General features: G+C 40.5%; 1 protein-coding gene across 3 annotated transcripts in view; it reads right to left on the bottom strand.

Moving 5' to 3' along the window:
* Positions 1-11,631, bottom strand: part of DNAJB6 (DnaJ heat shock protein family (Hsp40) member B6) — a 48,585-nt gene extending 36,954 nt beyond the window's left edge. For all 3 annotated transcript variants that reach the window (XM_010712394.3, XM_003206958.3, XM_019616261.1), the window contains exons 1-5: positions 11,549-11,631; positions 4,601-4,709; positions 3,238-3,347; positions 787-846; positions 325-435 (exon numbers count right to left, since the gene is read on the bottom strand). In XM_010712394.3, coding sequence (XP_010710696.1) covers positions 325-435; positions 787-846; positions 3,238-3,347; positions 4,601-4,665 — 346 coding nt within the window. In that variant the 5' untranslated portion in view covers positions 4,666-4,709; positions 11,549-11,631. The remainder of the gene's footprint in view (positions 1-324; positions 436-786; positions 847-3,237; positions 3,348-4,600; positions 4,710-11,548) is intronic.
* Between the last annotated feature and the right edge of the window lie 575 nt (positions 11,632-12,206).

Genomic DNA, 12,206 nt, shown 5'->3' with positions numbered 1-12,206 from the left:
AGACAAAGTCCACAGAGAATTCCAGTGTATACTTCTTCTGTCCAATGTTATTTCCTTCCAACCTACAGAGACAGAGCTGCCACAAAATTAAGTTTTTTTTTTTAAGCAACTCCTTCTGACAAACATGAGCAGGTAATCTAAACATACTCTGTACTACCACATCAACTGAGAGAAAAGACTGTTACAGACACTTTAATATAGAACTGCTTACCACCCATTTTCAGAGCTACTTCTCATAGAGCTGTTTTAGCTAAGTATGTTCCATAGGACTGAAATGAATCAGCCACAGCAGAGATGGACGTAACTAAAACTTAGATTACTTACCGAAGAAGTCAAAAGAAAAAGGGTCCCTTCCACCAAAAAACTCCCTGAAGACGTCATTTGGGTTACGGAATGTAAATCCAAATTCAAATGGATTATCATGGTGACTTCCACCTGCAAAAAACAAGTTGAATTTCAGTCACCCTCACACACTTGCACTACCAGTAAAGTTGAAGCCAATGCAGTCTTTCAGGCATTTAAAAAAAAGTATATACTAAAATTCCTATTATTTCTATCATCCTCTCAGGTATCCCACAAAGTAAATACACTTAGTACTTAATTCCTAATTGATATTAATTCAATTAATTCTATTTTCTTTTTCCAGATATGAGCAGACAAACCATAAAACATAATAATCATAATATACTTTAGGCCTTAGTATAGGCAATCCTGGACTCTTCTTTAAAAAAGCAGAAGAATGGCTTTCCAGCAAAACAAAGAACAAACTGCCAATTGACCACATACCTCCACCTCCATTTATTAAGCCTTCTTTTCCAAATCTGTCATAGATGTCACGTTTTTTAGCTGCAAGAAAAAGTTGTACATTGTATCAGTAATTAAACACAATAAATTGTTAAAAAAATATATTAATTATAACAATTAAAAACACTTAACTGGTCTTTTCAGCTAAACTTCTTCTCAAAGCTAGTTTATTTAAGAAAGTTCTGACAAGAAACCAGTAAAATTTTTTGTTGAGGGCTACTAAAGCAGTTTAGGTTCAGAAAGAGCAAGTCATTTTACACTTACTACCATGTAGATATAAAATCTTAGGGCCTCCTGTACTAGAAAAAAAAAAAAAAATACTGTCATACATGAACAAACCTCAAAAGAATACCCATCCTTATATATCTACCATGGAAAGCTTTTGGCTGAAAAGCTCTGGGATTAAACCCTCTAAGTTGATTGAAACTTGGCTAGACAAAGCCCAGGTCACCTCTCTGCAAGAAAGAAGATTCCACAAGCTCTCTTGACAAACTGTCCCTTGTGCTGAAGGATTTTCATCGTGAACATTTTGTTCCCTTTATTCAACTGGAACACTCCTTGATGCAGATCTTTGCCTTTTATTGTGCAACACCAAGTTCACTGTGAGGAAGTGGTAAGGAAGGAAGAACAGGATTTTGTGTGACTATAAACTGAATTCTAGCCACTTTATGTTTATAAGGAGACCAAAAAGTAAAAAAATAAAATTTGTAAAAAAAGAAAAAAAAAATTCCATGGAAGGATTCAACTCAAACTGCTTGCTGTCTGTTGTTTCAGAAGACATGGAATGCTCTTCATTTCACTGCAGACCAGCACCCCAGTATCCACAAGTACTGGAGAGAAAGCAAGTTAATTACTACATAAGATCAGCCTGCGCTGCTGGCACTGCAGGGAAATCTGAGAGTATTTTGCTGATACTCCCTAGAAGTATCAGTCAGGACATCTGATTTTAGATTCTTCATGTTAATTTGTTAATCCCACTGTAATATTTTCAGTGGAAGACGTTTTTGAAATTCAAATAGCATAACTGAAAGAAAATGCTGTTACCTCAAACAGCTACTGAGGAGTAAAATACTTCCTCCTGGCTACAGAAATCCAATTTTACATATTGGTTATCATTTAGAAATGATGGAACCTTGCAATAGGTACACATATACATACACAAAGAACAAAGCCTAATTCAACACCTTTGGTATTGCCTTTTTAGAACACAAATAAAGGAAGTTAGCCTACTTCCATCAATTAAAAATGGACACAGAACACACTGTCAGAAGCAGCAGAAAACAGTTAAGACCTGAGAGCTCCAAAAGCCTGAAGTTCACCTTGAAAAAAATTTAATGTTCTTGAAACCTGGAGACAAGCATGCCCTATGATCAGACCATTTCAATATCCTTTGCCTATGTAATCTCTTACACAGCTACCTTCCTTGCAAAAATGTCTTCATTCACGCCTGTAATGGCGTGAGAAACTTTATTAAGTTTGCAAGATTGGTCGCCCCTCAACCACTGGGCTCAGGATTTAGTTACCCTTATGCACAAGTGACTGTTAAGATCCCAGTAACTTCAGTTTGGTATACATCCAAGAACAGGAAATATTTTCAGAAAATATTTTCAAAAAGTGTTCTAAAATTCCAGGAATGTATTGTTTCCAAAGAATCTAAAGATCTATATGCCACCCAGACCAGTATCCTACTTTTACCTTACCCAAAAAGTTTACTTAAGAAGGTGAAGCTACTCTAGAAGATGAAAGTTCATAAATTCAGTTTTATTTCCATCATGGCAATTAAGATTCAAATCAAATCAAAGACACAGGGTGTACAAGACAGCTAAACCAGGCTAAATTCTGAAAGGTAATCTAGATCCTGCTGCTACTTTAAATAGAGCTTTCCCACTCACTGGTTCCAGGTGAAATCAAGGACACTTCAGAAATAGAATACAGACAGCTGCAGTCAATTACAGAGGAAAATAATCAAAGTTGCTTAAATCACTTCATTATGATTCAGACTGCTTCTGTCAAGACATTTGCAAAAGTTAATGCTGCTTTTCAAGCAAGAAGACACAGGTGAACTAGAAAGTGAATTCCTCCACCACACAGGTCAGACTAAGCAACTGATTTCAATTAAAACTTCGCCTGTATTTATGGTAATATTGGTTTGACTTCCTTAGACAAAAGTGGATCTTAGCTTCCAAAAGGAAATTGTCTGGGTTACTCATCTAGAAAGATACTGAATTTTTGGTTTCAAAATTTCTGCTCATTCTGTCTTACCTGCAAGCTTCCCCCCCACCCCTTCCTTTTCCTCAGGAAGTAGTCTAGTTGCATGGAAAAATACGGTTAAAATACCCCTTTACAAGCATCATGAATTTTCTCCTAAGCATTTTCAGTCTTACACTGACTATCCAGAGAGCTGCAGTGCAAAAGCCCATTTAAAATACCTACCATCTGACAGAACTTCATAGGCCTCGGCCACTTGTTTAAATTGCTGCTCTGCTTCTTCTTTATTTTCTGGATTCTTATCAGGGTGCCATTTCAATGCCAATTTACGGTACCTAATTGGAAGGAAATAAAAGGTATTTTACACTGAAATGAAGAAATATGCTATAAGCACAGACTAGATATCAGGAATTCTACACTGTGAGGATGGTGAGACACTGAAATAGGTTGCCCAGCGAGATGCCCCCTCCCTGGAGGCATTCAAGGCCAGGCTGGATGGGGCTGTGAGCAACCTGATTGAGAGGGAGGTGTCCCTGCCTATAGCAGGGGGTTGGAACCAGGTGATTTTAAGAGTTCCTGCCAAACCAAACCGTTCTATGATTCTAAACACAAAATGCGTCAAACAAGTTTTCAGGGGCTAAAGTACTTACAGATTTCCCAGTGCCTTATATCTTGCCTCTAGAACAGCATCAACAGACCTTGCAGGTATACAGAGAACTGTCTACCCAGATTTGCTCAAAAAAAATTTAAAAACTGGAGTTCTTCAGATATTTTTAGATTTACTACTCCTGAGTTTCTGAACAAAAGGCAGGTGTGAAAAAACATTCCGTAACATTTCTGCTATATCTTTCTTCTTAAACGCTCCATACTCCAACTACACTAAACCAAAACCAACTACTATAAACATCAAGAGTATTATTCTGATCCAGACCAGAGATGATAAAGCGTCAGGAGTACCTTAGCAACTAACTGTGGTAGTATCTCACATCAGAGGCACATTTGATGGCTAACTCACATATAATCCCTATGCTCAAAAGGGATGTTTTAGGCTAACTGTTCAAAACTACTTAGAGGAGCAAAGCTAAAACTCGTGTAAATGTTGATTCATAGCATTTCACACAGTCATGCAGCATTACAGTTCAAATTCTGAGTTGACATAGATTTTCTTGTGCAAATTCCTGCACATACAAGGGACAAAAAAAGTGGAGTGCCACGCACTAGTGCAATTTGATTAATTGTAAAGCAGAGCACTCAGGAGAAGGCAAGATAAACACAGCATTTCTACGTCACTCAAAGCTGCGTCCTAATGTCAAACATTTTTGGTATACTAGGAACATGTACTATGGGAACATCTCCTCCCAACAGTTTGCTGTAAAGTAAACAGCAACTTTTAGGGAAAAACAAAAGGCAGTATGCCAAATACTTGTTAATAACTTAGAAATCTAAGCACCTCTGCAAATGGAGGGGAAGATGGGTTGCAGTTCAGCCACGGAATGTTACCTCAGATGATGACTATTCACCCAAGTATTGAAAACAGAGGATATATTTCCTCCTTAAAATATCCCATATATACCAAGGTGATACTTACGCTTTTTTAATATCTTCTGCTGAGGCATGCTTCTGCACTCCCAGAACTTCATAGTAATCCACCATGTTTCAGCAGTTGTCTTGTTAACAACAGGTGGGTCTTTCAAATCCTGCAACAACAAGAGCTTGTAAATGAAGTCTGTATGATAACACTGCATCATTTTTAAAAAGATCAAGGCAGAACTCAGTACGTGCTACTACCAAAACTGATCTAGTAGGTGACTGCTTTTACATAGTCAAATGTTCCAAGCATACACACGCACAGACATACACACTAAAGATTCACTTATTTTAGGTTGACACATGAGCCAATTACTTTGATTCTAATTTGGATTCATGTTCTTTAATTTCATTGAAACACAGTGAAAAGAGATTAAGGAAAACAGCAGGCTCCTGAAATAAATTAGACAGAAAAGCTGGTTTTAATCACTACAGTAAGAAGGAATTGTACTGTATGCCATCATTTTTATATACACATGAATAACTTCTGAATGGAAAAGCAGCCACACATCATATTACTTTATGGCACCTAGGTGATATCTTAAGCACATGAGCATAAGCAGACAGCAATGTTTTTTCATGGTACTTTTTAGTAGCTTTTCTTGTATTTAAATCTTGACAGACAAATCACACGTTGCCAAGGCTGCCGAATGCCATTTTCTGATTACCAACAGCAAGTACGTAGGCAGAAAAGACCACTGAACTGAAGGCTAACCAACCAACTCAAATAAGGAAGCTGTTTGTATTCCTCAAAATAAGAGAACAGTTTTCACAGGAACAAAAATAAACTGAAGCCACTTTTTTCCCCCCTTTGAGTCACGCAGTGTGTCCTCTTACAGTCCAGGTAGTTTCATTTTTACATTTGCAGAAGTGCTGTAAGAATCAAACACAACACTCTGAAATAAAGTTACTCTACTGATACTACATGCATCTTTCAATACCCTAAGATACAAACATTGAAGTGAGACCTCCTTTTACAATAATTAGGTACTTCTTCAAAATAACATTGCTGTTGCAGGTTAAAGCCAAATGAACTCATAAAGGTGGGGATGTGGTTACATTCACAACTCCTCAAATGAGCAGGCTCTTGCTTAAACTGGCACTGCCATGCTCTTGCCACCCCACTACCAACAGAAACAAACATACAGGAAAGGCTACGTGCTTTTTGCAATCTAATTAACCAGACTCCCACAGACACTGAAAACATTAAAGTGCAACAGGTTAGGAGACCTCTAATTGACTCTGCCCTTTGATGAAACCTCCACACTGAAACAAACAGTATGGGTGTAGTTAATAACGCAACCAACACTAAGAAGGGATGCTGGAAGACACAGTAAAATGAACATCAAGAATGCCAAAACACATATAATAAGAGCAAGCTTCAATATGTAAACAGGTTACAAAAAATAACCCAGAATACTCAACTAACAACCAGCCTAGCAAGATCTGCTGTTTCCCAAACAAATGGGAAAGATGTGAAACTCTTGGAATGAGTCCAGAGGAGGGCCACTAAGATGATCAGAGGACTGAAGCATCTCTCCCATGAGAAAAGGTCGAAGGAACTGGGATTGTATAGCCTGGAGAAAAGAAGGCTCCACAGAGACCTCATTGCGGCCTTCCAAAATTTGAAGGGAGCACATAAAAGGGAGGGGGAATGGCTGTTTACAAGGGTGGATAGTGATAGGAAAAGGGGGGAATGGTTTTAAATTAAGACAGGGGAGGTTTAGGTGAGATATTAGGAGGAAGTTTTTCCACACAGAAGGTGGTGACGCACTGGAACAGGTTGCCCAAGGAGGTTGTGGATGCCCCATCCCTGGAGGCATTCAAGGCCAGGCTGGATGTGGCTCTGGGCAGCCTGGTCTGGTGGTTGGCGACCCTGCACATAGCAGGGGGTTGGAATGAGATGGTCACTGTGGTCCTTTTCAAGCCAGGCCATTCTATGATTCTATGAAATGATCAGAACAGCCCTACTATCACACAGATGAGGAGCACAGTTAGCAGGGGTTAAGTACATTATCAAATCTTGGAGCCAATCATCGTGAGCAACAGTATGTATAGAACACACACGTTACAGAAAGAAGGAAAAAAATGCAGTGTGTTTGCACAGTGTGTAAGCGGCATTGCTCAGTTTTCACCTGCCACCAATGCGATACACGCAGTTCAGACACGCAAGCAGCTCTCTGAAAAAACCAAACTGCTCGCATTCTCTCACTCAACCATTCAGGCAACAGAAAGAGTTCGTCTACAATTAATCAACATTTCTAGCTGCTAGTTACCATAAAGCATAAACTGCACTGCTACAATTTCAGGCATCAACGGAATGTTTTCTTGAGTCTGAGAAAGTTTTAACAATATTTACGTAAGGAAAACTCATCTGAAGCTTTTTCTACCATCCAGCTTAGGCAAAACATACTAAACCACAGAACAGATAGCATCAGCTAATGTTCTGATCCTTAAAAATACAGATTTCTGTGCAGCGCCCAGTAAGCAGGGGAAAAAAACCTCACAAACTAGAAAAGAAACCTGCCTACAATACAGGAAAACAGAAGATTTTAAGTATTTACTCAGGAAAACCACCACCATCAACTTACAACAAACGAGAAAACAGTTATGACTGATAGTTTAAAGGCTGTAGTAACATGCCTGGTTAAAAATCCCAACAATTCCTTGCCTGCAAAGCAAAACCCAGAACTACACAGCTGTCCTAATCAAAATGACAGAAAGAAGATCTTTTCCCAATCTCAAATGCGTCAAAGATTTGTCCTCAAATGCACGAGTGACTCTTATTAACTAGGCACTCGTGAGTCTTTTTCCTTCCACGAGGATTCCAGCCTACATTAGTTTACTGCCCACTTCCAACCACAGCAAACCTTCAAAGCCTCAAAATAAAAATCAAGCAAAAATATTCCAGATAGAAACTTTTCATAACCTTTGTTTTTTACTTGCATAAATCTACAGCTGCTTGTATGCGTCACCGCAGTGTGTTTACAGGATTCTATCAGCTATTCCAACTCCTCATGAGCATGAACAAACCCAACTGCCAAACATTCCTGTGAAACAAAAGTTTTCATAGATTTCTCAGATCTCCCAGGAGTTCTGGCTTACCAAGAAGCACAGCACTCACACTGATACAAAGCAACCAACATGCTGAGGCTTGAGACCTTCCTCTCACAGTAAAGCTCGAAGCTGTATCAGTTCAGAATGATCTTGAAATGTGTCTCGTAGTCTCTCTACAAGTGAAGTCCTCAGCTACAGAAAAGGCATGTGTATATTTACAAAAGATACGTAGAGATCTAGAGATCATCTATAAGATCAGATGACAAGGAAGAGGTAATTTATCAGATGCACAGCCTTCCAGAATGACAAAGCAGCAGCCCAAACTAAATACAGAGTAGAGGAAGGCACCTAAATGAGAAGTTATTAAATCGTCCAGGAGTGAATTTAGACAACAAGGGCCATGTGACCTTTGCAGTCAGAAAGTTATCTATTTCTGGCCATGAAGCAATGGTACAGCAAGAACAGCCCTGAAAGATTCCAGAACAGCTCAAGCTTAGTGACTCGTTCAGTCACCTGGGCAGAGGGACATCAGGTTCCAAATGCCCTGATTCACACAATTTACCCAAGAAGCTGATATCGACACCCTATGAGCTGCCCAGCCAGCCGACCCCTCCTACCTGTCTGCTTTCCACATCTGAATCATTACATCCAGAAAGTAACAGAGGAGAACAACCTCTTTCAAACCCAGCTCAGTTTCAGCTTGAGTCTGACCTACCAGCAGCAATTCCCAGATGTCTCTGGTATGTCAGCAGATGATGCACATGCAGTAGATGACACATGTGCCCTAGGATCTTTGAGAATTACAACCTGTGATTAAGAAAATAAGATTTCTCACATTCCAAGAGTTTTTATTAGAAAGCAGTGTGTCAGACCTGATGAGCTTTTATACTCCTTCAAAGAACGACAAACATTCCAAGCAGCATTAGTGCTGTTGGATCCAGGGCCACGGATAGGATGGCATGCAACACACACTCAAGTCTCCTAGTATCTCTTTAACTGATTTTTATATAGCTGGAATACCTTCGTTAAGTCTTATTATTATTATTATTATAGTCCAGTAAACTGAGAGGCATACCCTAACGTTTCCAGGCTGAACATAACAACCTTAGGATGACATTCAGTCACGTCAATTGCTCATCGCCTACAGAATTCAAATATAATCCCTGAATTGTAATGGCTTGCCTACTCTATCTTTCCAAGCAAATCTTCTAGAAGAAGGGTTACAAAAAAGGTCAATCATAAAGCACTAACTGCCACAGAAAACAGCACAGAAACCCCACTCGTACAACAACCAAGGAGATTTCACCCAGCACAACACACTAAGCTATATGCAAAATCCTTGCACTTTTAACTTCCACTGATCCCAAGTCAGAAAAGCTACCAAAGTTTCATCTCACAGGCTCCACAAACCGGTTTCTTTCCTGAAAAATGTAAATACACAGCATAACTGAAGTTAGCAAAATGTACTTAAATAACAACGTTTATCCTCATCATGTTACACTGCCAAGCATCCCCGAGAGATGAATCTAACCAAATCAACATTCCAAAATGCTTACTTTAATCCTATGCTTACAACAAACATCCTGTCTCCACGTTAGAAAACAGTTGTCCTGAAATCGTTTTCTGAGTCCAGTTTTACTTAAGACAGACTTCCCCAGAGTCACACTACATTTTAAGACAAAACAATTTCTCCTAATCAAACAAAATTTCTGGCACACAAGTTTTAATGAAGGCTCTTCTATGAAGTAGCTACAAATGGCCTCAGCCTTATTATTTGAGTCACGAACTCCTTCAGTACAGGATAACCCACAACAGAAGTGAGGAGGGCAGGCAGGGCATATAGGTCAGTACAAAACAAACTGGATATACAGAAAAAAGACATTCATATGCAGGAATGTAGTTAAATAAACAAACAGTCCAAACTTAAGAGAAATCCAACATCCATTCAAATGTACCATTTCATTCAAAGGCACCTAAGTTCAACCTACTAACATCATCAACTAGATTCACAGAACTGTTTGAGTTGGAAGGGACCCTTAAAAGCCATTTGGTCCAACTCCCCCGCAGTGAACAGGGACACCTACAGAACCACCAGGTGCTCAGAGCCACATCCAGCCTGACCTTGAGCATCTCCAGGGATGGGCATCCACCACCTCTCTGGGCAACACGTCCCAAGGCCTCTCCCTTCTCACTGTAGAAGTGTTTTTCTTTATATCCAACTAAAGCTCCCATCTTTTAATTTGAAACCATTTCCTCTTGTCCTGTCACCACAGACCCTGCTAAAGAGTCTGTCTCCTTTCTTACAGTCCCTTTAGATACCAACAGGCCGCACTCAGGTCCCCCCACAGCCTTCCCTCCTCCAAGCTGCACAGCCCAGCTCTCTCAGCCTCTCCTTGCAGGACAGGTGTTCCATCCATTGGGTCTTCCTCTGGATATGCTCCAGCAGGTCCACGTCTCTCCCGTACTGAGGACTCCACAGCAGTTTCAATTTAAATCTACGCTGAAATAAACGATCATCCTAAGAACCAACAAGTTCTGTCAAAGTTAAGTAGCTTCTCACAGATCTTTCCATTCCATTAATAAATTAACGTTATGGCCAAAGGAAAAGCTGCTGATAGAAAACGTTCTGTTCAAAGCACCACCATTTCTAAGGCACAGACCAGAAGGTCTATTCCACGCTGACAGCTCTGTGTATTGACATGGGTGAGATGTGCCAGCAGCACAAGAACAGAATGCCAACACGCATGGCTGCATCACTGCCCAACCTCGTGGGACATTTCACTCAATACCAGACCAAACGCAGTGCCTGCGGCCTCACATGGACACACAAACATCACTCTGATCTGGCACAACCTCACCTCAAATGTGTCAAACAGATGCTGGAGTTCTGAAAAAATTTTACAGTTAAAAATATATACCTCCACAGCTAAGTATAAATACCACTAGGAACTGATAGGCCCTTCGTACTGAAACGAGCATTTAACATTAAGTTACTCCCCAATATCTCACCCAAGAGACAACTTGTTTTTTCCAGAGGATAAGCCTCACATGATTTCTCCTAAAATCCAGCCAAATTGTGTTAGCAAACCACCTCAATCCAAGAAAGTAAGAAGAAAATAGCAGAAGAAAAAGACATTTGGGTAAGAATGCTGTACAGACAGAAAGCACAAGTACTGAAAGAGAAAAATCTGACAGAGCAGCTTCTAGGTAGAAAAATTATTACTAACGGCACAATTTAAATCCCATTACTAATCAAAGTAGCAACACACATTTCTCCTCCAGCGTTTGGGTTATTAAAGAAAATTTAATGTGAATTTGACTTGCATCTCCAAGAGACTCCTGCTCTCCACTGAACAGCAGCATGAGCGACAAGAGTAGGAAGCACAGTTACACAAGCACTGTGCACTATGTCAGCATTTACTTCTAGTCTTAAACAACTAAAAAGAAACACGTAAGAAAGGCAGAGACAAGACTGGTAAATACATTTAGTCGCTCAGCCAAACAAATCTTCTCTGACAATATAATCCTCCAAACTAAATGGTACTTTAGCAACCAAGCTCTCGATTATCAACTGAGCATAATTCCTAGCGAAACTACAACCATCTCCAAAGGGTAAACAAAAATCAAGGTCAGCACACAGTGGGAAGAGCAGCCTAGGAGCAAGAGACAGGGCCTGCTGTGAGCAGCTGGGCTGACACCACGCCAACACCTTGTTCTCCACATGCTGACACTTCACCTCATAAAAACATCAAGACCAGACCACTGGCTACGCAACATCAAAAGCGTTCCTGTCATTTTAAATCTAACTTCAGTGATGTTACCTTGTCCAGATTGGAACCAACCAATCAATTTACTGTTAAGAATTAGAATTAGAAAAGGAATCTGCCCCAACCTTTTGATGAACCTTTTCTACTATCTTCTGTGGGCTGAAGTACGTCGCACTGGTTTTCAGTAGCCACCCAGAGTGCTGACAAACTGTAACACAGATAAACTCTTACAATAAACAGAAATACTGACCGTAAATAACTTCACTTTCCAACCCAGCAGTCATACAGAAAGGCAGCAGACGCTGACCATGACAACAACCACCAGCCTTACACTGAGCTTTCAGCTCAGCTCAGAACCTGGCAACATCAGCCTTCATCCACAACACCACCGAGTTCTGACCCTGAGTTACTAAATGGAAAACAGAACTCAATTCCCACCAGAAAAAAATATTTAGAAAAAAAAATAGATAAAAAACAGCAGGCTTAGTTTACAAGCATGCCAAAATAACTCGGTGAACAAAGGAAACCGAACCAAAGGGCCCGTTCAATAGGCTGCAGAGCCCTACCCGAACACCTACTCCTCGCTTTCTCCAGCCGAAACCAGCCCAGCAGAAATGGAAGTGCGGATTTTCCCCGCCTAAGCCTTCTCCGCTCGCGGTAAGCACGAGGCACGGCCGATGTGGGACAGCCCGGCCCGGTGATCCCACAGCTCCCCGCCTCCCCGCGCGCTGCGGGCTGAGCCCGTGGCAGCCCCTACGCACACTCCCTCCCTCCTTCCCGCCC

The sequence above is a fragment of the Meleagris gallopavo genome, chromosome 6 (assembly GCF_000146605.3).
Source record: "Meleagris gallopavo isolate NT-WF06-2002-E0010 breed Aviagen turkey brand Nicholas breeding stock chromosome 6, Turkey_5.1, whole genome shotgun sequence".
NCBI classification, from domain to species: Eukaryota; Metazoa; Chordata; class Aves; order Galliformes; family Phasianidae; genus Meleagris; species Meleagris gallopavo.
This window is presented reverse-complemented; position numbering and strand designations above follow the sequence as displayed.